Here is a 26,888-nt window from a genome sequence, read left to right on the forward strand (position 1 = left end):
GCACCTCCTACAACCAGACCGCAGAGATCCCTGCACCTCCTACCAGACCACAGCGATCCCTGCACCTCCTACAACCAGACCACAGCGATCCCTGCACCTCCTACCAGACCACAGCGATCCCTGCATCTGTGCTCAGTGCTCTATGGAGAGCTTTGGGCACTGGCATGGTTTGCACTAACACTGAAGTGAGCCATACTGGACCACAAATATACCGTGCCCAGGACCTCCTCTTCCAAGTGTTCCTGGGCACGGTTCAGAGCATTCATACTACACAAACAAACCACATCAAGGGTGTGAACCGTGCCTGGGCTTAGTGTGCGCTCTCACTGAGTTTTCACTAAGGAAGGCCAAAAAAAGAAGAGTCGGAAACAGAACATTGTCGATTGAAAAACTAAAATGGTGCATACGATTGTGCCATCATTAGTTTCATTTTTTTTTAAAAACCCATGTTGAATCAGGCACTTTCAACTGTGACACAGAAAATCAAATGTTGCAGCTGGCACACTAATGATGCATAAAAACAACCAAGAATTTTCGATCGGTTTTTGACTTGTCTACAGCCTGCTTCAGTCATTCTTTCAGGAGCTTAACAGATCACTCAGCTCCAGCTCTCTGTTTGCATTCAAGATTAGAAGGCTGCTGAGTCACTGCTGGGATGAGACTCTGAGCCTGAGCTGCTCAAAGAACTATACCAGAGCTTATGCAGCGTTTTTTGAGGATGACTTGCACCATAGTGCCTGCAGTCACAGAGGGCAGTGAGTGTTTGGTCTAAAGCTTGTTTACTACTTGTTAAGAATATGTAAATACATTTTATAGGCCTCACTTTTAAGACACGTGAAAGAGAACATAGTAAAAATGTGCAACATAAGGAAAGTCTACTAATTTGGTCTCAGTACTGAATAACCAAAATGTTTCTCCAGGTCAGCTACAGTTCCCACAAAAGTTGCCTTTGCAAACAAAGTTTTCTCTTAAAGGATAAGTGCATTTAAAAAAACAAACAAGTTCCCTTTTGTTTGCAGGTAAGAAAATGTGCATTTACAATTTTTTTTCCTGGAGGAAAAGCATTGCACCAGCTGTCAGCAGATCACTGGTGCCATACATGGCTCCTGCAAACGGTCAGTGCATCTGTGTGCCCATATGGGCAAGCAGATTCAGTCTGGCAGGCAAACTTCATGAACTACAACAGCACTCAACAGCACTGTGGTAGTTCATTGAGAATTACATGCAGACAGCCGCATAGGCTGGTGGGACTTGTAGTTCATCCATTGCATAGAACTCAGCGAATGAGTGAAGTGGCTGAAGCACCACACGACTTTGCCATTTTCAAAAAGTGACAGCTAGTACGGGGAACTCCTCTCCGTACTGCTGTTACGGGGGTAGGGTAATAAATTGGGCAGAGGCTGCAACATGTTCCCAAATGTGAACTTGTCCTTTAAGAATCAATAGTGAAAGAAAACTAATGCAGACACCACATGTAAGAATGAGTAACCTGTAATTTATTAACATTTCTAATTTTTTGTTTGTTTACATATCCTTTAAAGCAGGGGCAGACTGATAACTCATGGGGCCCCCGGGCAATAGGAGATCATGGGGCCCCTGTGTCCTTGCCCAAACTCAAAAAAGCCTATGAAAAAGGTACCAGGGGCATCTCATGGGGCCCCATACTGACCCCGGGCAGTGCCTGAGTTTCCAAATGGTCAGTCCGCCCCTGCTTTAAAGCTAATGCACAGATTTTTTATTCATTACAGTGAACCAAGTCAACAGATCAGCCAGTCTCAATCAAAGTTCCTCCAGAGGTTGCTCTGGGTTCCTTGAGGTGTGCCTGATTGATCTCCTGTCACCAGGGGTGGACTGACCATTCGAGCACTCGGGCACTGCCTGAGGGCCCGGGGTCAGTAGGGGGCCCCATGAAATGCCCCTGGTATTTTTTTTTTTCAGCTTTTTTGAGTGTAGGCAAGGACACAGGGGCCCCATGATCCCCTATTGCCCGGGTGCCCCATGAGCTGTCAGTCCACCCCTGCCTGCCACCTACATAGTTCTCGAAGGCCACTCAGCAAAGCCAGCAACATGACATCAATTACTATTTAACTGTCTGTAAGAGTTTCATTCTTCCCACTGACTACCAATGCAAAGAGACATTTTTTTCATGGACCTCTGATTGTTTTTACAGCAGGAATTCATCAAGACTTGAAATTTATTTGGGGTAAATAGGTTTAGAAAGGCCGCAATAGATCAACCATGATTCAGCGTAGCCACTGTGCCCTATGTATGCTCTTTGGTCAACAAAAGAAGGGATAACCATACAGATTAAAGCTAAACCATATGCAAATATTTGCGGTCCTTGACGATTAAAAGCTTTGTGGAAAAAAAAAAAAAAAAAAAAAAAACACCACGAAAGGCACATTTTTTGGAGGAAAAACGTGCAATTTTTTTTACCCACAGGAGGCTGCAGAGCATTGTGGGTGCAATGTCAGGCTCCTGCAGACAAGCCCTACAACTTTCCACCTATACCTCTGTACGGCTTGTCAGTTTGAAAGCTGCAGTGCATGTGGATGTACGACGAGGGTGCTCATTAGCACCCCGCAGTTCATATGAAAACTAAAAGCCATCTGTCGCAGTGGCAGATGGGACTTGTACTTTTCGCATTCACAGATTGCAGTCAATGAATGACGTGGCTGTGTGGGCGGAACACCAAACAGCCATGCTGACTTGGAAATGTGGCAGAAAGTACGGGGAGAAGATCCCCATCTGCTTTCATAGGAAGGTGGGGATTTTGGCAGCAGGAGCAGACAGAATCTGGAGCAGTTGTGCACGGCATCCAATTAGATTTTATCTTCAGTTTTTACAGTTAAGCTTTGAAAATGAAAGCTAGAAGCTGACTGGTTGCCATACACACATGCACCAGATTCTGACTGTTTCAGTTTTGATAAAATTTTCCTCTTTGGTACAGGATATCTAAACCCAAAAAGAAGATTACCAGTCCTTAGATGTGGTTGCTACATTAGTTTTCTTTTTTCAGCCTAGGCACCTGTTGATCCTTCCATGTCCTTTCTTTAAGTGCATGTAAAGGCAAAAGAAAGATCGAGTAGGGAATGGTTGGACCCTCTGCCAAGTTTTAATTTCTGCGTGTTTCTCATTAGGGAGATCCACCGCTCAAGTTGCTCGGGGGGACCACTGTCACCAAAAGTGAGGGGGAAGTCCAGTATTTTAGAGTTGTCCTTAGAACAGAAGGCGAGGGGAAATCTTTCAATAAGAACACCTGTTCTATGGACAAATGCCTTAAGAGGGGAATGCCACTCAATTTAGAAGATTTACTCAAACCTCCTGTTGTATCTCAGGGACCAGAAGTGAAAGGAGACACATAGCAAACTGTACACAGACAGCAAAAGATAACCTGTCAAAGGATTTAACTCTTCCCCACTCTATCCAATATTAAAATAGTTTTTCAATGCATACACTTATGCAGGCCATAGACGGGTTGTTTATCGGACGAATTTTCATCAACACGAACAATCGGCCGATATATTTACGCAGTTAGTGGGGCCAGCCCGTCGGCCATTTTTTGCGGATCTTCTCGTTAATTTTTATCGGTCATGCTGGAAAATCCACGAAAAATGGCCGTTTTTCATGGACATGGGTGGCAGCATCGGCAACGGGGCCGACCGATTTTTCGTTTTATCGGCAGACAATTCGGCCAATAAACGGCCAGTCTATGGCCTGCGTAACTTTCTGTAATCTGAACTGAACACATCAACAAAACTTAACCTCCTTATAGGGCCACTATACACCTGCATGCAATGCACATAGATGCAGCGCGCTGGTGTGGAATTTAGGAGGGTGAAACAGAGGGTGAGGTGGCAAGATATCACCTCCTCACCATTGTGAAACACCTCTGAGAAGTGATCCCACTGATTGTTAACAAGCCCAAAGAGACAGGAATTGTGACAGGAATAATGAAAAATCAAACAAAAACAGTGAGTGAAGGAATAAAACACGGAGTAGAGATTAGGCTGTGCTTTTGTTTCTTTTGCTATGAGCCACTGCATTATTATTAGATATACAAGAGAAAAAAAAAGTATACAGCAGGCAAGCCACTGATTTTCCTAAATTGCAGTTCCTGGAATGCTTACATGGCACAATGAGAACTGAATAGCTATTGTTTTTACTGTTTTACACCTCAGAAAATGAGGCCATCCAAATAGTGATCTTCATTGTGTGGTCTGCTTCACCCATCAGCACCTCTCTACAGCTTGGATGGTGTTCTTTATTACAAGTTTTTACATATTTTAGTCAATAAATTGTAGTAAAGAAGGAAGAGATGTTGGCTGTTGCAGAAAACGCTTGAGGAAAGCTTCTGCTGTCCAGAGCAACCAATCATCTTCTAACATTCACTAGGAGATTAAAAATGACATTTCTTGGTCATCACTTTTCCATAAATGTCACATGACAGCACCACGTGAGAGCTATTCCCCAACTGCTGGCTGGAAAAAGCAGAAAATACAAGAAGTCCTGTCCAAACACATCTTCAGAGATATTCACGGGGAAGAAAATAGGAGCTTCCATGAAGAAGTGCCTGAAAAGACCATTTTCAATGAATTCTCTAACATCTGCCTTAGAAAATCCTGAGAAAGAAATTTCCACCATAAACAAACCCTAAATTTGTAAATAAAGTAGGTGCTTCCTATGAAAACGTGTATTAAATGCAAAAGCAAACATTTGTTATATTGCAGTTTACCAATTCTTAGGTGTGATGGCTGCATAAAAAGGGTTACTAAACCCCAGACCCTGCATTCACTATATCTGCTTTCCCCGGACCCTGCATTCACTATATCCGGTCTCCCCGGACCCTGCAGTCACTACATCCGGTCTCCCCGGACCCTGCATTCACTACATCCGCTCTCCGCGGACCCTGCAGTCACTACATCCGGTCTCCCCGGACCCTGCAGTCACTACATCCGGTCTCCCCGGACCCTGCAGTCACTACATCCGGTCTCCCCGGACCCTGCAGTCACTACATCCGGTCTCCCCGGACCCTGCAGTCACTACATCCGGTCTCCCCGGACCCTGCAGTCACTACATCCGGTCTCCCCGGACCCTGCAGTCACTACATCCGGTCTCCCCGGACCCTGCAGTCACTACATCCGGTCTCCCCGGACCCTGCAGTCACTACATCCGGTCTCCCCGGACCCTGCAGTCACTACATCCGGTCTCCCCGGACCCTGCAGTCACTACATCCGGTCTCCCCGGACCCTGCAGTCACTACATCCGGTCTCCCCGGACCCTGCAGTCACTACATCCGGTCTCCCCGGACCCTGCAGTCACTACATCCGGTCTCCCCGGACCCTGCAGTCACTACATCCGGTCTCCCCGGACCCTGCAGTCACTACATCCGGTCTCCCCGGACCCTGCAGTCACTACATCCGGTCTCCCCGGACCCTGCAGTCACTACATCCGGTCTCCCCGGACCCTGCAGTCACTACATCCGGTCTCCCCGGACCCTGCAGTCACTACATCCGGTCTCCCCGGACCCTGCAGTCACTACATCCGGTCTCCCCGGACCCTGCAGTCACTACATCCGGTCTCCCAGGACCCTGCAGTCACTACATCTGGTCTCCCAGGACCCTGCAGTCACTATATCTGGTCTCCTACAGTACACACAACACGGAAATGCAATCATTTTAGTAAATATAAACTGCTAAATACCTTCTCTCAGTAGTGTACAGCAGTCTTGTGACTTCTATCCATGTCCAGCCGAGCACATGTTAAAGCTTGTAGAAGGAGTTTTCATTCTGCTCTAGGAGGATGCAGAACCCCTGACCTCTGTCTGGACAGTGCTGATTGACCTTGTGCTAATCACATGCACTCTCCCAAGAAATAAAAAAAACCCTCTCCAGCAATACACACCAAACTGAGCATATGCAGAGTAACTCCACACCATATGTCTTATCAGGAGATAAGAGGGGGACACTGGCAGAAGGGGAGGATCAAAGAAGTCATGATCAAACAGCGTTTTTACACAATGCAGAGGATTAACTACTTGAGGTCCACAGTGAGTATAACAAGCATGCTTTACTGCATATACAGACTGATTTTACTGTTGTGGGTTTAGTAACACTTTAACCAGTTCTCAACCACACTATAGCCGATGGACAGCTACAGCATGGTTGTCTAGTTCTGGGTTGACGTCCATGGACGTTATTCCAGAACATGTCCCCCTGCGCACCCCCAGCAGCGTGCACCCGGCACCGCCTATGACACACCAGATCACCGGGTAAATAGAGTTGCCGGTTTTTTCCTCAAGCTGTCACAGCGTGAGGAAAGTACGGCCGACAACCGGCAATTGTCAATGAAGGGATCGGCACTGATCATCAGGGCACGGATGATCAGTGCCCAGCAGTACCGCCAACCTGTACCAATCAGTGCCACCCACCTGTGCGCTGCCCATCGGTGCCACCTATCAATGTCGCCTATCCGTGATGCCTCATCCGTGCTGCCTATCAGTGCCCATCAGTGCTGTCTCATCAACGCACATCAGTGATGGAGAACAATTACCTGTTTGCTAAATTTTATAACAGAAACAAAAACTTTTTTCTTCAAATTTTTTTGCTCTTTTGTTTATAGTGCAAAAAATAGAACATCCAGCGGTGATTAAATACCACCAAAAGAAAGCTCTATTTGTATGAAAAAAAAAGTATAAAAATTTCATATGGGTACAATGTTGCATGACCACGCAATTGTCATTCAAAGTGCAGGCCTGGGCAGGAAGGGGGGTATTAGTGCCTAGTAGGCAAGTGGTTAAACAGTAAAATCAGTCTGTTTGATCCTGTCTTCTCTAATCCTCCCCTTCTTCTACTGCCCCCAATGCATCTACCCATAGTACAGAGCTCTAGGAGACAATCTGTTTGTGTATTGCTAGAGATTTTGTTTGTTTCTTTGGGAGGGTGCATGTGATCAGCACAGGACCAATCAGCACTGTCCAGAGAGAGGGTCAGGGGTCATGTAGCCTCATACACCAGTCAGAGCAGAATGAAACCTCCTCCTCCAAGTTTTAACCAGTGCTCAGCTGGACACTGATAGAAGTCACAAGACTGCTCTAACTACTGATGAGAAAATTTAGCGGTTTAAAGTTATTAACATAATTTCATTTCCATGTTGTGTGTACTGTGGGAGACCAGATATAGTGAATGCAGGGACACTTTCATTTTCTTTTTTAGGCTCTCATTTTCACCTAATAATCCAGCCAGTAAGTCTGTTGTTTTTCAAAAGAACAAGCTGTCCTACAGATGTAGCAGTTACAGGAATGAGATAAACCATCTACCACTGAAAACCTTTATCCCAAAAAGGCAAAAAAAAAAAACTGTTTGTGTAACTGCTTATAAAGTGTTAGTTTGGCTTCAGTTTGTTAGTGTATCTAAATCTGATAGTACAATTAACACTCCCCTCTTCCCAGAATGACAATAGTGCTGTCTAAAAGGTACTCCTGTGCTCCTTCATCCCAAGTGGGGGCACTCTAATACAGGAGGTGTGTTACTGGCCAGATCACCAGGTGAAAACAGAGAAAAGCCTAAAAACAAAAAAACGAAGGATTTGTAAACTGCAAAATATAAAATTTTTGGTTTTGGGTTTACACCACTTAAAAGTATTTACATATTTTTTACAAGCAGTAAAAGCTTTAAAACAAGCCCTCACCAACTTCTCGAGTTGCAGGCCAAAGCTCATAATAAAAGGCATTAAAATCACTGCACCTTTTCTCTTTATTTTCTCTGGCAGCAGAGATTTTGCTACCCAATGCCCTGCTAATATAATACAACAGAAGGGATTTCTAAGTGGTATAAAAAAAAAAAAAAAAAAAAAACCTGCAACCAGACTTTTGATCTTTGAGGATGAACTACTCCACAGTACCTGCAGCTACAGAGGCCACTGAGGACTTGTATTAAAGTCCAACTGAACCATCAGCTTAAACCAGCTAAATACATTCCAGGTGCATCAAAACAAAAATGTGTACGGCCCCAACCCTAGTAGAAAAGCATGCTGCAGAGTGGGACCCTTACTACTGGAAAGTGGTCTCCTTGAAGAGGTCAGACACACTCTTACTGAGTCAGAGCTACAACTCTCCAATCAGCATGAGCTTTGCTGATTGCACAGCTACAGGTATGACTCAAAAGCGGGGTGTATCAGGCCTCTGCAGAGAAACTGTATATATGCAACAGGTGTACTTCAACAACATCCAACAAAGATATTTACCACAAAATGTGCTGGGAGAGAACTTTGCTCCTGCCATAAATGAAGTATCAATACAGGAGTGGAAGCTCTTAGATATTCTGGTCTTAACCAAGGGCGAGCTGTCCCAAAATGGACAGATATTACCTCAAATCTACTCCTTGGGGCAGGAAAAAAGGTAATTAATTGGGTTATGGCACAGATTTTGGAACACAATATCCTGTCCTAATTGTTAAGTAGGTTCATATCAGAAGCAGGTACCATCAGGGGACATGGATGGTAAACTTGACAGGTAGAATCTGGTTGTTTATTCAATCCAAAGTATTTCCTCTCAAGGCAATTTAATTCTTGGGGCTCGCATACTTTCTACAGAAAGTCTACAGCTTATAAAAACTTAGGGAGTATCTGATGGCTGTCTGCCAAACATATCACTTCTCTAAATCAAAAACAAGTATCAAGAAACAAAGCCAACCCTATTCAACACTTGTTGCCTGTCCCTGGTTTCTCAGTGCAATGTTCTACTCAGCAGCAGCTTCAATGTGTGTTATCTCCATCTGCCTGATTTGTAAGTTTTCAGCTCCTGTGTGGACAATTTGATGAAGTTCTGCTTCCTCTGTGTGGCAGGTCTGTTCTTCGATAGCATGTTCAATGTGATGAATATTGGTTTCATCCAGAAGTTCAGCCTCAACTTCCTCCATGTGTATCTGGTTTACATGTAATTCCTCAACATGAACCTCCGTACCAGGGTCTATCTGAAGATGTTCCACCTCTATGTGACCCATATGTACCTGGGTCTGTAAGTCTAGTATATGGGCGCCTTTCACTTGATTCACTTCCAGAAGATCTTGGTGCAACTGACCTACCGTCAGCTGAGGAGGATCCACTTGCACTTGGATAACTTGATCTACTGGCACCACATGGACTTGTTCCACCTGCTCCACAAAGGTCATTGAAGGCACAGTCTCCATTTCTCCCGATTCAGAAGGAAGCATGACCTCTGTCACTATTCTTTCTGAGATGTTGTGTATTTCCCGAAGGTGTTTCCTCAACTCACTGCCTTGCATAAACCACAAATCACACAGTGTACAGTGATTGGGCTTGTCTCCTGTATGAAGAACCAGGTGGTCTTTAAACTGGTCCCAGCAATTGAAGACGCTGTTGCAAACCTGAAAACAAGCAAATATTTGTTAAGAAATTCATTTGCACCAAAAATCACCATATAAATTTGAAGAAATCTTGAACTCAGAATGTGAAGATCTGTTATGTTACAGGGAACGTTTTGAAATGTTGATTGTGCCTAAGCAAAACCCTGAAAGATTTACATTTTGTCTAATAGTAGTTGTAAAGGCTCAAGGTTTTTTTTTACCGTCATGCAATCTATGCATGAAGGTAAAAAACCTTCTGTGTGCAGCCCCCCCCACTCAAAAATCTTACCTGAGCCTGATCTCAATCCAGCAATGTGCACAAGAGCCTCGGCTGTCCCAGGTCTCTCCAGGGTGTAACATATAAAGAATGGACTGGCCCCCCGCTTTGACAGCTAGCCAGGGTTCTTCCTCTCCCGCTAGTTGCCAAAATGAAAAAAAAAAAAGAAAAAAAAAAACCACCACCATGTGTGCCTGTGTCACTCATTCACAGTATTCTGTGAATGAGAAAACTACAAGTCCCGACATCCTTAGCAGCTATTGGCTTTAACTACCACGGTGCTGTGGTAGTTAATGTCTTCGTCCTGTCTTCCTGAGTATATCGGCTTGCTCGTATAGGGCAAGCAGATGTACCAACTTGTCTGCAGGAGTCGTGCATGGCACAAGCTATCTACTGATTTAATGCACTGTATCTGCAAAACAAATGTGCATTTATTACTTTTTGTCAAAAGGGGAACATCTCTTATTGTGCAGTGCAGTGGAGAGAGAGAGATCGAGCTCTGAGAGAGAGAGAGAGATCGAGCTCTGAGAGAGAGAGAGAGATCGAGCTCTGAGAGAGAGATCGAGCTCTGAGAGAGAGATCGAGCTCTGAGAGAGAGATCGAGCTCTGAGAGAGAGAGAGAGAGAGAGAGAGAGAGAGAGAGAGAGAGAGAGAGAGAGAGAGAGAGAGAGAGAGAGAGAGAGAGAGAGAGAGAGAGAGAGAGAGAGAGAGACATACACACACACACACACACATATACATACACACCCACACATATACATACACACCCACACATATACATACACACACACACATATACATACACACACACACGTATACATACATATACATACACACACACACACGTATACATACACACACACACGTATACATACACACACACACGTATACATACACACACACACATATACACGTATACATACACACACACACACACACACACGTATACATATACATACACACACACACACACACACACACGTATACATACACACACACACACACTATTTTTAGGAGCTTGGTAGCCCACTTTTATTTAAAAGAAATTAGAGGTTCACAAACAAATGGTTTCCCATGCAGGGGATCTTCTCCAACCTCAAGAGAAATCCATAAATACAATGGAAAATGCCAAGCCACCTGGCTCATAAGCTCATTCAGCTTCGCTTGCAGTACCTCTCCTGGATACCTGGCCCTCTAGCCTTTAGACACAGCACCCTGCTGTAAAGATGGCCTATGGAGAAGGAGGGGGGGGGGGGTTCTTCTGACACCCTGATAGGAGTCGACCTGACTGAATGGAGACCCCTATCTCTTGGCTGGGTCCTCTGACCCTTCAATGAGACCTTCTGTCTCCCTCACTGGGAGTGGTCTCCAATTGGGAGCCCTGAGCTCTTCTCAAACCTAAGTATATAATGACACCTCACATCGCTGTACTCCAGATTGCAGTTGTCTAGCAAAACCCAGACTAAGGGGTGAATGTTCTGAGCCAGGGCTGGAAAACCCAGCCCATTCCACAGCTTTCTCTGCTCAGAAACAGTCTGGAATGTCGCATTCACTCACATTTTCCTATCTTCTCACTGTGACAGAGTCTTGTCCTGTCATATCTCCCCTTGTTTCAAACCAGAGGGAGGCACACATGAACTCGTCGCTGTGGTTGGAACATCTCTGTGCCAGCTGATAGCTGCGTAGGCCCAACTCTTTTTCTGGGTAGGTTTCCACAAATGCTCACTCTGGCAGAGACCTAGCCTGACTGTTTATAAAGGGGAACTCTGCCCACATCTTTTTTTCCAGGTGTGCTTCCACAAGCACTTCTTGCACTATGGAGTCCCACTGCTCTCTTTACCACCCCTTCTTCCTTTTGGCCTTGAGTTCCTGTGTTTCTTTTTACCTCCTACAGACCTACTCTCCCAGGACTGTAGGGGGCCTACTTCTATGACGACTGTCAGGGACCAAGCTCTCTCACTACCTGATTCAATCTTATCCAGCACCATCTATTTTTTCAGGTTTGCTAACCCCTGTGTGGTTACCATTGGCAACCAAATCATCTGAGATGAACACATTCTTTTGTTTATCATCAACAGAAATATTCCACAATGGATTACTCAGCTCATGATGGTCACAATCATGCGGAACTCTTGTCCCATTGTTTGCTAGGACAGTATCGGAGGAGGGACCACATACAGGCCAGCGATTATCCCCCCTATGGGACCTTCCCAAAGTTTTGCCCCGTTGTCCAACAATAGACTGTTCTACACACTGACCTTTCTCAACACATTTTCATACACTAGTCTCTTTAACCGTGTGTCCTCTGGTACTTACAATACCTCTGACCTGTCCAACAGTGCTCCAGCGTGCCTCTCATAGCCAAGATCATAGTCACTGGGAGACAACTTTCAACATGGGTTTATCTGCTTCCCTGTTACCAACAGGATTATTAATTCCTGTCAGTGTCTCCGGGTGCCTTAATCTGCACCTCTTTGCGGGTGACGGACAGAATTCCTACTCCTGCCGTGTTCGTTCTGGGCCCTTCCTTCTCAGGAGGTCTAACGGGTGAGACAGTACAAGCACCATGTACCAACCACTGCTCAGCCGCACCTTGGGCCGCAACAAAAGTAATGCACCCCATCAGACAGAGAGACTTCTAACATATCTGTCACTTGATAATTCTAGCAGCTCCCCTGAGCGCTTTCCGCACAAAACCACCACTGAAAGCACTTTCAAAGACAACCGTGAAACCATTCTCCATACAAGTAACCAGCAAGACAGTAACCTTTACCAATTTTGACCAACATTGCTTAACATCCCCTGTACCACCTGTCCCCACTTACCGATGCTTTGCAGTAGCAGGTCGACCATCTGCGGTGGATACACAGGTGTACAGCAAAAGGGGTTTTCACCAATTCCAACATCTCAGTGATTTCAATACACCCCACATCTAAAACAGAACTTCAGGAACTCTTCCATTACTAGAGACGGAAGGGCTCATTCGTTAAGGCTAAAGAGGCAGAGCCATTTAAAGAAACCTCCACCTCAGACGGTACTTGACACAACTTGTGGCTCCCCTTGAGCACTGCCAAATGCATTTGTCATACTCATCCTCTCATTTTCAGCAAAACTGAGCCTCTCCAAGTCATTACCATTTACACTGTTATTCTGACACCAGGAGTGTTGAATTTATATTTTCTTTAACCCTTAGCCCTTCTGCGGGCAAGCAGTAGGGCTCACCTGTCAGGTGATAGCAAGTAGGGTGGCCAGGCTGCTGCCCGATTGCTTTCACACAAACTACAGTTCCAACCTCCATGAGAACCTCCCCCCGCCCACTATGTCTCCCAGGCTCCGCTTACCCATCTGCAGGCCCGGGACCAGTTCACCGTCGTTGGCTAGAGGGGAGGGAGGAAAGCGGACATGTCCGCTCCCCTTCCCTTCTTGTCCTGACCCGGAAGTGACACTTCCGGGTCCCTGTTGAAAGATTTACAGACAATTGAGGCTGGGAAAAAATGTAATGCAGTGCGATGTGCACTGCATTACATTCAGTTGAGTACAGGGGAGACATGCAAGGTCTTTTAGACCTTGGATGTCTCAATAAAGAGAACCAGTCACCAAAAATCACCACATAGAGGACTTCTGTTGCGATGAAAATTAAAAAAAAAAAAAAAAAGTAAAAAATTTAAGTCCCAGCCAAGCACATAACATCCCTAAAAAAAAAAAAAAAAAAAAAATTTGTGGCCCCACCCCCACATATAAACGTAAAAGCACACTCTGGGATGCCTACGCATGAAACCGTCGATTGCAATACACGTTACATATCACCACACACGCCAAAATGAGAGCAATAATTTGAGCACCAGACCTCTTCCGTAATACTATACTGATGACTTATAAAGGGCTTTAAAAGTGTCGCCTTTAGGACACTGAAGTTTGTAGCCTTTTCACGAGCGAGCGCAAGTTAAAGGATTGGCATATTGGATATCCATTTACTCAGTGCAACCCCCTCCTTTTTTTTTTTGTAAAATATAAAAGGAGTCGTTTATTGCTTTTTTTGTGCCCTGAAATTAATAAGCGGATTTTTTACTGAAATGTTGTGGTAATAATCAGTAATATTGTGCAACATATAAAACTGGAGCTACCACAATTTTATTCTCTTAATTTTTGGGGGTTTTGTGTAATCTTCAAGCCTAAAACAATTTTTTAAACTTGTGCAAAAAAAATGCAAAAATGGCTCTGGCAGTGAAAGGGATAACAGATAAGCCTGACAAATAGCCAATTGGTGCTCATTACACTACAAGGTCTCTCCCCTCTCTGCTGGTTCCCGGGTTTGGTGCTGGAAATAGGCAGCGAGGGGAGGAGGGGATAAACAGCGCAATGTTAAAAATATTAAACATATAAATCATCAAAGCCACTTTTGTTTTTTAAAAGCCCTAGACATTCCTAAAAGCACCTCAGACTTAACTGCTTCCTGACTGCCCTATAGCTGAAATACCGCTACAGGGAGGCACGGGTGCACAAAATTACGTATACAGGCATACTTCGGATTTAATTCATTCTGCGGGATTTTTCATATAGCAAAAAATTCATAAATTGAAACGCCGTTTCCCAGAGGAATGAATTGAAAATCAATTAATCCGTTCCTGAGGTCAGAAAAAAAGTAAACGCCACTAAAATACAGCATGAGTTATTTTATCAAGTCAAGCGGTATTTTAGTAGTGACAGCCATGTGTTAATGTTTCAGCTGTCAGCGGGGTTCCCCACTGACAGCTGAATGTAAAAGAATTGCTGGAAATTAAAAATACAAAAACCGGCGGAGTCCCCCCTCCCATCCATACCAAGCCCTTTGGGTCTGGTATGGATTTTGCGGGGAACTCCCACGCCAAAAAAAAAAAAAAAAAACCAAAAAAAAAAAAAAAAAAAAAAATTGGCGTGGGGGTCCCCCCCAAAATCCATACCAGACTTTTGTCTGAGCATGCAGCCCAGCAGGTCATGAAAGGGTGAACGAGCACCTTCGCCCCCACCCCCCCCCCCTCCCGAACCATACCAGGCCACATGTCCTCAACATGCGGGGGTGCTTTTGGGCTCTCTCCCCCCCCCCCCCCCATAAAGCACCTGCCCAGTGGTTGTGGGGGTCGGCAGGCAGGGGGCTTATCGGAATCTGGAAGCCCCCTTTAAACAGTAATAGCGAAAAAAAAAAAAAAAAAAAAAAAAATCAGGCAACTGCATTTAAAAATCGTCACCGACATACACTTCGTATTGTGAAAAAAATTTGTCAAAAAAATTTGTAAACCGAGGCATTTTTTTCAATGTATTTTCATTTGTAAACTGAAAATTATGTTAACCGAGGCGTTTGTAAACCGAGGTACACCTGTATATACGTGTTTTTGCATTTCCAGGTCAAGGCCACGCCGCCATTTGCGGCCACGGCTATCAATCACCGGGTCGCGGACGGTAATTACTCGCCGGCGGCGGTGATTTCTGAAGATCTCCAATGGGGAGGAGAACTGTTTTGTTTACTAACAGTTCTCCCTGTCACCACGTGCACACTGCTTTGGATGGCTGTGCACAGCACAGCCATCCATCCAGAGCAGTGTGCTTACAGTGAAGCACACAGACACCGCTCCCCAGTAAAACACTCCCTGCACAGAGTTAACCCTTTGATATTAACCCCTTCCTGCCCAGTGCCATTAGTACAGTGTCAATGCTTTTTTTTTTTTTTAGCACGGATCACTATATTTGTGTCACTGAGTATGTCAGTGACACCGTCAGTTTCCCCCAAAGTCAGAATGCCCCCCACAGTCCCGCTATAAGTCGCTGATCACCACCATTACTAATAAAAATAAAATAAGAAAACCCAGTATATATACACCGCCACTTGTTCCTTGTAGAACTTGCGGAACCAGAGAAGGCAACATATAAGCCAATTAAACTTTAGCTTTAAATGGGTTCCACATCTCTACTTCTTCCCCTTACATCACTTATACTTATTCCCTACTGCATAAGAGACATGATGCACTAGAAGATGTCCTCAAATGGGACAGTCCCTCTTTAAAGGAACGCTGGAAAGCTGGAGCCATTTGCAGTTATTAGTGCAGTGAAAACTCACCTGACATTCATACAGCTTCTTCCTTCCCTTCTTAGCTCCAACTCCATACTGGCATGCCGATAAGTGACATTTAAGAGTACTGTTCCTGGCAAAATGCTCATGACAGTTTGGACATTCAAATGGTTTTTCTCCTGGTCAGAAAAGAAATGCATCCATGAAATAATGCAATCATAGGACATGTAAAGTAACTGGTAATTCAATGCTCGACCCTTTATCAATTATTTGTGGTAATCATCGACATTCACGTCAAAATAATGTCCTTATTGGATTCAAAATAGTCTACTATTTATTATCAGAAACAGGAATATTGACATCGCTGACATCCTCCAAACAATTCTAGTTTCCTGGTCATCGCACTGACCCCCTCTTACTTCAAAAGTCATTGATCCAGCCATAAGCATGTAGCAACTATAGTTAACACCAGACCTGTATTCTTGGATCAGTGATTCAGAATGTATAAAAAGCAGTAGTAAACTCTTTTTAAAAAAAAAAAAAAAAAAAAAAAAAAAAAAAAGAAGAAAAGGTCTCCCTGCAGGTTAATGTCATAATGTGCTAGTATGTGGTGCATGCTAGCACATTATGACAGACTTACCCTGTCTCTAACAGGGCTTCCATCTTCACCCAGTCTTCCTAAGCTGCTTCAACCGTTTGGCTGGGGTGTGATGACATCACTCCTGCACATGGAAGTCTCGGCACAGCACTCTGGATACGTCAGTGCACAGGGGCGGTTGACGTCACTGGCTGCTATAACTGCGAATATCTCCTAAATGGTGAAAATGTAGGGAGATATTTACTGATATTCACTATACCTTCAGATAAGCCCTATTATAGGCTTACGTGTAGATACAGGTTTTAGAAGGTATTTACTACCGCTTTAAAGCCAACTTCACTTGCTGCATTTTTATCCTGGGTCATTGATTAAAATATTGAGATCAGAGCGTCAGCATGACATCTAGGCATTTAGCATTTTCAGGAAGAGAAAGCAGAATTAGGTAACCTTTATAGCTCTCATCCACATTGGTGAAGCTTCTTTGCCAATATATGGATTGGGCAGAACTAGTCAACAATGGGCATTTGAAATAACCTCAATGTTCACATTAAAACAGTTGAGAGTATGGTCTCACCTCTTAAAGCGGAGCTCCACCCAAAAGGGGAAGTTCCGCTTTAAGAACTGCTCCCCCGCTCCCCATTAAGGATTGGGTGGGGTGGGGGGGAGCGGGTACCCAAATTTGACAGGTACCCGCTCCCACTTCCGGTCCGCCTAGGTAATTGGAAGGTGTCCTCCCTCCCTGTAGTCTTTTGGCACACGTGACAGGTCCCATAAGACTACAGGACCATTCACAAAGCGCAGCGCTACTTGCGCATGTGCAGTGGGTACCTGACTGTGAAGCCGCAAGCTATCACAGCCGGGTGCCCACACTGAAGATGCCGGCCTCCTTGAAAACAGGACGGCTGGTGAAACGGGCTGCGGGGGACACACCGCGGGACCGAAGGACAAGTGGCTGTTTTTTAAAAGTCAGCAGCTACAGTTTTTGTAGCTGCTGACTTATTTTTTTACAGGGTGAGTGGAACTCCGCTTTAAGTATTCCTATGTGTTCTGTTACTAAAAGACAACGATCATGAAAAATATTGTATCTTCATAACTGTATACAGACACTTTACCTAAAATAAGGAATTGATATAAATATTATTGTTATTTCACGGATTTTAAATTGTCAGCATTCAGACTAAGTTGACTAGCAAGAGTGACAGAGACCAGGGAAACCAATAACACTGCCAGGGGCTGCTGACCAGTTGTAGTAGCAGTTTTCTTTTTGAACAAAAGCTCAGGTAAACAATGTGCATGAAAGACAACGGTTGTTAAGCTGGCCATATATGGATGGAATCTTGGCTGATTCAGCAGGGATTGGCTGAGATTCGATCCATGTTTGGGCAGGCTGGTTGTACTTAAGAAGTCGATCCATTGATGGACGACAAAAACACAATTCTAGCAGGGCGTTTCTTAGATTTGACTGAAAAGTGGAGATGGACTTTAGGTATAACCTTGAAAGCTATAATCAATACTGGTGAATTGCACTGGCTGTGTCGCATCGATTAGCACTGCTGCCTTGAAGCAACCTTCAGTTACACACAGTTTATGCTATTCTGGGGTCTGTGGGATATAATAAATGTGACAGTCATATCAGATTACAATGCCTTTTACTTACTCTTATTATATTGCTAACATTGTTGTTAGTTGAGTGGTGAAGGGTCAGAACCTCAGACAGCAAAGAGAGTAAAGCTGGCCACACATTATACAATTTTCTTATCCAATTTCCTTTAGATTTACCTTTAATTATGTAGTACAAGAGACTGCCTGATTGCAGACAAGTTGAAAGTGTTTAGGTTTGACCTCATATTATATGGCTTTGGTAAATCTAAAGGAAAATTGTACAAAATGTATGGCCAGCCAAGGTTTACTTTTATTGCTGTTGGTGTCTTTGGAGGGGAAATTTTAAGTAATTTGCTGTTCAATCTGACCATTACCACGACAGGAAAGTAGGGAGAAATCTTCATAATATAAAAGCAGAGGCAGCGAAAAATTTTTATTCCAAAAGTAAGAACTATCCAAATCAAAAAGTTTTAATTGAATTAGCCTCGTGCAAAAATTAACCACTTCCCTACAGCAGAACTACTGCTACAGGGCGGCAGAGCTGCGCAAAATCACATACATACATATAAAAATATAATTTAGCATTTTCAGGTAGGAGCCATGCGTGCACCGCCCTACCTGTGCCACCTGCGACAGCTGTCGATCACCGGGTCCCGGCTGGAGATCCCCGGCTGGCACCCAGTGATCACCAAGGAACACTGACGGGAGGGGTCTGTAAGTAAACAATCTCTCCCCGGTCAGCACCAGCATGCTGCTTTGTATTGCTCTGCATAGCAGAGCAATACAAAGCAGCATGTTTACACAGTAGAAAACACACAGCACAGTTAGTAAAACAGCACACAGTTAACCCTTTGATCGCCCCAGATGTTAACCTCTTCCAGCCCAGTGTCATTAGCACAGTGTCAATGCTTTTTATTAGCACTGACCACTGTATTATTGACAGTGGCGGTTAGTTCTCCTCCAGTGTCAGAATGCCTGCCGCAGTCCCGCTAAAAGTTGATCGCCACCATTACTAGCATAAAAAAATATAAAAATTCCAGTATATATAACGCCATTTGTATACACTAATTTTCAAGTAAACCAAATAATTTACACGTATTGGGATTTTTTTTTTTTTAGCAAAGACCTGTAGCAGAATGCATTTTGGCCTAAATTTATGCCAAAAGTTGATTTTTAAATGTTTTTACTGAATGTTTTATAGCAAAAAGTAAAAAAACATGTTTTTTTCTCAAAATTGTCGGTCTATTTTTGTTTATGGTGCAAAAAAAAAAAAAATTTAAACATGCACAGGCGATCAACTACCACCGAAAGAAAGTTCTATGTGTGGGGAAAAAAAAGGACATAAAATTTCATTTGGGTGCAGTATTGCATGACTGCGCAATTGTCAGTTAAAGTAATGCAGCGTCATATTGCAACAAAAATGGCCTGGTCAGAAAGAGGGGGTAAAACTTCTGAAGGGCAAGTGGTTAAGGCACACCCGGAACAACAGTCATCAAAGATCACCAAATAAACCCACCAGGTCAGTACAGGTGACTGGAAACCCTTGCAATCCCATTATCTGCAGACACAACAAAGCACCTCAGTTGCTAGAATAAGGGCTGAAGATCCTATAGAATCCATAATGTCAATTTGCTGGTCCCCATTGTGCATTTTGTCTAATCCCACTGGCACCCCACAGTGGACAGTAGTGCTGGACAGGTCAGGGGACCACGCTACAAACATACTCAAAAGCATTGGATTCTGCAGGAACTTCAGCCTGTGTTTTCTTTTCACTACTGCAGAGATCAGCAGCATGAAAGGGGAGTATTGAATGTCTTCTTTCCATCGAGTCCTTTACTATTTTACTTTTGCAAAAAAAGTTGCTGTAAGCAGTTAGCAGGGTGCTCTGCAGCTTGACTTACAGTTGCTGAAAAAAGCCTTCTACTGGACAACACCATGAAGACAATGGATGTTACCTGTATGTTTCCGCAGATGCTCCTTAAAATGGCCAAAATGATCAAACTGTTTATCACAGTACTGGCAAACATGGATTTTTTTCCCAGGCTTTGGCCTCTTGGCGGCCCCACTTTCGTCCAGATGATAGCAGGTTAGATGCTGCTTCCAGGCAACCTCCCGTACATAGCTTTTATTGCATATTTCACACTTATAATTGTCAGCCGTGTGTGTTTTCATGTGTTCCTTGAAATGGTAAAACAATTTAAATGAACGATTACATTTCTGACAATGGAACATGTTGTTGACATTTGACAGATGAACTTCCATAATTTCAATGCCTTCTACCTGTTTGCCAGCAGCATCATTTTCATTGGCACAGTCTTCTTGAAGCTGCCTTTTTCTTTCCCCCTGGCGGTACTTGCTTGTAATGTCTGCCAAGAGGGCCAAAGCCGAGTCATCCGATGTGCCGGTACTCTGGATATATTTGACAGATTGGTCAGACGAGGTCACTGCTTCCAAAGCCTCAATATTATCTTCTAACTCAATTGTTCCTTCGGCTAATTCAACTTCAATCTCCACTGGTTCACCTTCTGAGGACGGTAAGGTCTCTGAAAGGACGCCAGAGGTATCCTCCACATTCCATTTTTTAATGCTTTCATCTTCATCAAGTTTCCCTTCAATTAAAATAGTCTCTTTGTTCCTAGAAAACATGTATAAAAATCACTGAAGGTAGAACAGGATAAATGACTGCACCTGTGAGCACATAGGGATCTTTTTATTTTGGTACTCTTCACCAGAAATGTACAGACCTATCAAAGTTGGCAGAAGGAAGTGAAAATAAAATTGTCTATGGGTATCAGAGACCTTAGCAGAGAGTAATTTGCATGGTAAAGAAATAAAAGAAAAAGAAGACAGTGGCTAGATGGTTAGCACTTCCACCTGGCAGTACTAGGGTCGTTGGCTCAATCCCCACCACGGCACCATCTGCCTGGAGTTTGCATGTTCTCCCTGTTCCTGTGTGGGTTTCCTCGGGGTACTCCGGTTTCCTCCCACACTCCAAAGACATGCTGGTAGGTTAATTCGATACTGTCTAAATTGGCCCTAGTATGTGTATGTATGAATGCAAGTTACGGACTTTAGATAACCTTGAGGGTTGGGGACTGATGTGAAAGCAAAATATATATGTAAATCCCTACGTAAATTGACGGCGCTATACAAGTGCCTGTAATAAATAAATAAAATGAGTTTTTTCAGCCAGCAGACTGATTTCACTGCCTTACCTAACAGGGATTAACGAGACCTTGTCAGGTGTCTAAAGATTTACAACCTGCAGAAGAAGTCAGTGTACACTCATCTCTTTGGCAGCTGGTTTCTTCTACCTCTGCAGCCTCAGAAAGCCTCTTATCACTTGACATCTCCAGGTGTTTTAGATGCTTGTGTCCCCACCTGTGTACTGTGGTTCCTCCCTTTTACCACTGCTGTGTCCTGCGACGTGGAGGTTGAAGAAAAGAACCAGCATTAGGCAGGGAAACATGCATGGCATGCTCCTCGAGTATCAAACTAATTTTATGAGGCTGTAGCACGAATTCAGGAGAGGTAGGAGAAACAAGCCACTTTTTTCTAGATTTGAATATACGGTGCCTTCTATTGCAGGGGTTTACTGTCTGAAGACGGTATAGTCTCTGTTGGGAAGTAAGAGGAATATGTACAGGTCATGCAAGGCTTCCATAGCCTCTGCCAGCAATATGAGTGATGTCATGACCAAAGAGGGGGAGTGGAGGCATCAGGATAGAATGCAGATCTTGCAGGAAATGTTGAATGAGAAGAGGAAAGAAAGGAAAGGGGGAAGAAAAAAAAAAAAAAAAAAAAAAAAAAAGGAACTGCATCTATTCTACTGTGAGTTGTAGCTTTATATAACAGCATAATAATGCAATGGTAGTGACAGGCTGTATTTAAAGGCTTAGAATGAATAATGTAGACCACACACACACTCCCTGCAATACCTGATCTCAAGTGCTTTGATGGCCTCATGCATCTGTAAATATTCGGCTGCTTTGTAGATGTCGCTGGCCTCCTCTTCACCTTGTAACATCAATTTAGCAGTGTATGTAAACTCTATCAGGTGCCTGAATGCTATATTGCTCACACCTATTACAAAAAAAAAAAAACATAAGTGTAAGAGAGTATTTATACATAAACCGTTAGACAAAAATTAAAATATGATACTCTAGACACACCCTTTGCACTGAGAGATTGAATTAGCACCTAAAAGCCTTAGTTATCTACCACACAGGAGCCAAAGTGGTTCTCGTGCTATGACTGCAGCAATTGGTTTACTGCCTTAGTTTGGAAAAAAAAAAAAGTTGTTTTCCCCCCCATTTTAAAAAGGTAAACTTTACAAAATTGTGCTTGCACTAGGGCAGGTGTTTCAAGCTGGCATTGTTTGTGCTGCATCCAGATGTTCGTGATCTAAATATTAAAACTGCACGAGGTATCATTTATTTTTAACAAGCAAACTCTTTATTCAGAGAAGAATACATGTAGTCACATCATACATCCAATAGATACAGAGACAAAATATTGGCAAATAGAATTATAAGTACACAAACTAAAAAACACTTGCCGTGGGCAAGGAAAAACTAACAGAGTTCCACTAACATGGTGCCTCTACCACAGGGATAAATAAACAGAACAAGGAAAGGGCAAAAATAAACACACCACAAATCACACATCCTCCTCACCACAAGTGAACATGGAGTCAAGCCACTTCTCCCAAATTTTATGACATTTAGCAGGGCATCCTCTATGCATATAAAATGGCCTTCTTGTATGGTAATGTACTGTTTATTGCAGCGACCCACTGCGGAAATGTAGGTGGCAGTGCTCGAAGTCAAGTATGGGCAAGCAATAATCTGGCCATAAAAAGAGCTTCCTGTAAGAAAATAGTTTGAAGTTCGTCGGTTTCTGAACTAAGAAGTAAACATGGCTTAGGGCATAGAGTAAGAGGGGAGCCTTTTTTGTCATGGAGAACCGGACCACCTGAATCCAACAGCCCTGAATGAGGGCACCAGACCATAGGAGATGAAAAGGTACCGTTGGAAGCCCCACATTTAGTACAGAGTGGACTGTTTTTAGAGAACCGAACAGGCATTAGATAGGGGGTGTGTGTGTGTGTGGTGGTGTGTATCTCTAGGTGAGGCAGTCCGACAATTTCGGGATTGGGTTTTAAGTTGATATGCCAATGTCGAAGCAGGGGGTAGAATGCGGAAGTTTTTTGGGAGTCCGTACCAAGAATCACATCCATAGGGTATGTAGAGTCCAGCTACGTGATGTAGTCTCCAAATGGGGCATGCAGCACGTGGTGAAGATGGAGATAGCAGAAGAGCATAAAGTTAGGGAGGTCGAATTCCGATTTAAGGTCCTAAAAGGATTTAATACCAGCACTAGTTAACACCTGGGAAACATACAAAATCCCCTTGTTGATCCATAAATGAAAATCGAGGAGAGTAAGCAATTCACGGAGGTTCGGGTTGTCCCATAAGGGGGTGTGGGCGTTTATGCAAGAAACCTGCAACTTACTGGAGGCCAAGAACTAGATCTTCCAGTGGTGGTAAAACAATCCCCTGCGGCCACCCATAATTGAGGGGCCCTGCATGCCCTTTAATAAAAAGTTGAAAGGGGTGGGTAGCCCAAGAGAAGGCTGGAGCACACACCAAGGCAAGATATCGGTCTTTATCCCCTTTGTCTAAGTGGAAAAAATGAGACAATTGGGCTGCTAAATAATAGAGGCTAAAATCTGGGAGCACTGCCCCCCCCAAATGCGTGGGATTTGTAAGAGCACGCCACGACAGTTTATGTCTCATATTGTCCCATACAAAGGAGTTATACATGGAATCAAGAGATTTTAAAATGCGCAACAGTAAATATACCGGTGCCTGCCAAAGTATATAAAAGAAGTTTAGGCAGAAGCACCATCTTGATCAAATTAATACGCCCCATAACCCCTAAAGGAAGACGAGCCCAAGCCTGTAATTTGGATTTCAGCCTAGGGTACAGAGGCTCCAGGTTAAGCCAAAGATAATCCTCGGCTACGCGAGAAACCACAACCCCAAGATATGTAATAGTGCTGATTCTAACTAAAATGGAGAGTGGCCTGCTCCTCAGTAGGAACACCAATGTCCAGAGGGAGAATCTGGGACTTTCCCCAGTTTATTCTGAGGCCGGAAAAAAATTTCGAAAATAATCTAAAAAAGAGCAGGCCTAAGAGGGGCCCGCATCCTCCATTTCCGTTAACTGACCAGAGCACATACCTCGAATTTCGGGGTGTGTACGGAGAGCTATGGCTACGGGTTCCTCTGTCAGTGCATAAGAAGGGGGAAAGACATCCATGACGCATGCCTCTAGAAAGGGGAAAGGAATCAGACACCCAGCCACCAACCAGGACCCTAGCTGTAGGAGCATGATTGAGTAATCAAAGCCATTTAAGAAATTTGGGCCCAAATCCAAATCTACTTAAACATTCCCATCAATACCCCATTGTACCGAGTCGAAAGCTTTAGCAGCATCAAGTGAACTGACAACTCTGGAACCCATATGGTCATGGGAAGCCTGCAGGTTCATGAAGAGCCTCGGTAGATTGAACTCCGTGTTTTTAGCTGGCATGAATCCGACCTGATCTAGGTGGATTAAATGTAAATCATTTTGTTAAACGCAGGGCCAGGGCCTTAGCCAAGATCTTAATATCAAGTTGTAAGAGGGAGATGGGTCAGTATGACTCGGGGAATAGGGGATCCTTACCTGGTTTAGGTATGAGGACTATTAATGCTTCTCCCATGGATTGAGGAAGAGAGGCGGATTTGTAGATATGTTGGTACAATTTGTGTAGGCGAGGGATAAGAGAGTCCTGAAAAGAAGTGTAAAACTTCAATGGGAGTCCATCAGAACCCGATGCTTTAGAGGGGGATAAGTGAGCTATGGCTTCAGTAATATCTTCAATAGAGATGGGGGCTTCCAAATTAGCAGTTTGAGATAGGGTAAGGGTAGGAAAAGGTATTGTTTGTAAAAAAGTGATAAGCTCAGTGTGAGAGCTAGTACCTGTGGATGAATAAAGTGTGGAAAAGACGTTACTCCCCTGCCACTAGGTCTGGGTCAGTGATGGCACCAGAGGCATCAAGCAGAGAAATTACAGTAGGGGGCCTGAGATCCAGATGTGCCAGGTAAGCCAACAAGCGACCAGCTCGTTCCCTATGTTCAAATATTCTCTGTCTACTGAAAATTAGGTTTTCTTTTTTCTCAGGCGAGCCTGTAGTTTCACTAGTGAAGCAGCCTCAACTGAGGGGTTTGCCTGAAAAGAGTGTTCTAAGTCTAGCAATTGTTCCTCCCCCTGTTGAACAACTAGTCTGGATGTGGTCTTGTACCTAGAGATTCAGGACGCCAAAATGCCTTGGGCATGCAATTTAAAAGGAGTCCCATGCTATCCGGTAATCGTCTGACCCCTCTTTATTGGTAAAGAAATAGTCCCAATCGGCCTGTATGCCCTCCAAATCAAGGCGAACAGTCAACCAAAAAGGGTTCAGTTTCCACATATACGTAGATAAGGAAGAAGATTGTCGAAGTGTCAGCCAATATGGGGCGTGGTCAGATAACACCCGAGGGGCAAAAACCTGAGAGACGGCTCCTGTGATTAAGGCTGGCCATACACGATACAATTTTCTTGAGATTTTTGGTTTAGATTTACCAAAAACCATATGAGGTCAAAACGAACAACACTTTCAATTGTATCCAATTGGGCAGGCTCTTGCACTACATAGTTGAAGGTAAATCTAAAGAAAATTGGGCAGAAATTGAACAGAAAATTGTAGTGTATGGCCGGCCTTAAGTAGGTACCATCAATTTTACATTTAACAGCGTCCCGTCGGCCCTATAGCAGAAGTACTGCTACAGGGTGGCACGGGTGCGCTAAATCACGTATATATACACACGTGATTTTGCATCTCCTGGTAATGGGCGCGCGTGAACAATACAGCTCTCTCCCGTCAGCTCCTGCACACCGCTTTGCATGGCTGTACATAGCACAGCCATACAAAGCAGTATGCTTACAGTGAAACACAGACACAACCCACTATGTAAAACAGCACACGGTTAACCCTTTGAACCCTTTTATTAGCACTGATCACTGTCAGTGACACCAAGTCAGTTCCCCCCGGTGTCAGAATGCTCGCCGCAGTCCCGCAATAAGTCGCCGATCGCCGCCATTACTAGTAAAAAAAAATAAAAAATACCATTATATAACGCCATTTGTAAACGCTATAACTTTCACGTAAACCAATTAATTTACACATATTGAGATTTTTTTTTTTTTAACCAAATACATGTAGCAGAATGCATTTTGGCCTAAATTTATGACCAAATTAGATTTTTTTACTGGACATGTTTAATAGCAAAAAAGTAAAAAATATTGTTTTTCTCTCAATATTGTCACTTTTTATTTTATAGCACAAAAAAAAAAAAAACGCACAGATGATCAAATAACGTATCGCATTAATGCAAAAAATGGCCTGGTCAGTAAGGGGGGGGGGGGAAATCCTCTGGAGGACAAGTGGTTAATATAAATTAAACTTTCATGTCATAATTTTGCAATCTTGGTAACTCCTCCTAGAGGTTCTTTAGGACCGCTTTCTTTGGTGGAATAATTTCAACAAATTTCAATTGTAAGTATAATGTTGAGTACAGAAGTGCTATAGACTCTTTGGAGTTAAACAACTCTGGTCTTAGTATACACCGATATACCCTAAAAAACATGAGTACATAGTCCTGTTGAAAAGAGACATTTCCTGGGAGGAAGAAATGTTTATTTAGGGACTTTGTAGATGCACAGGTCACTGAACCAGGAAAAATATAGATGACAATCTTCAGAGCTCTCTATCAATCTTTGTAATTAATCTCTTTAAACATAACCTGTGGGGATAATGTGGGAGCAGCCAGACTTGTTTTAAAAATGGCTGTTATCCTGATCCTGGCTTAACTACCTCGTGAAACCCTGATCTGGAAAAAAAGGCATGCAGGATA

The 26,888-nt window shown here is 43.7% G+C and overlaps 1 protein-coding gene across 3 annotated transcripts in view; it reads right to left on the reverse strand.

Moving 5' to 3' along the window:
- Positions 1-8,505: 8,505 nt before the first annotated feature.
- The window catches only part of ZBTB35 (zinc finger and BTB domain containing 35), a 36,941-nt gene continuing 18,558 nt past the window's right edge, over positions 8,506-26,888 (reverse strand). For 2 of the 3 annotated variants that reach the window (XM_089687804.1, XM_089687805.1), the window contains exons 4-7: positions 21,824-21,968; positions 19,841-20,520; positions 15,734-15,864; positions 8,506-9,386 (exon numbers count right to left, since the gene is read on the reverse strand). In XM_089687804.1, coding sequence (XP_089543930.1) covers positions 8,739-9,386; positions 15,734-15,864; positions 19,841-20,520; positions 21,824-21,968 — 1,604 coding nt within the window. In that variant the 3' untranslated portion in view covers positions 8,506-8,738. The remainder of the gene's footprint in view (positions 9,387-15,733; positions 15,865-19,840; positions 20,521-21,823; positions 21,969-26,888) is intronic. The other variant, XM_089687806.1, reaches the window with a different exon arrangement.

The sequence above is a fragment of the Staurois parvus genome, unplaced genomic scaffold, assembly GCF_062004578.1.
Source record: "Staurois parvus isolate SC_StPar_1 unplaced genomic scaffold, SC_StPar_1.0 ptg000438l, whole genome shotgun sequence".
NCBI classification, from domain to species: Eukaryota; Metazoa; Chordata; class Amphibia; order Anura; family Ranidae; genus Staurois; species Staurois parvus.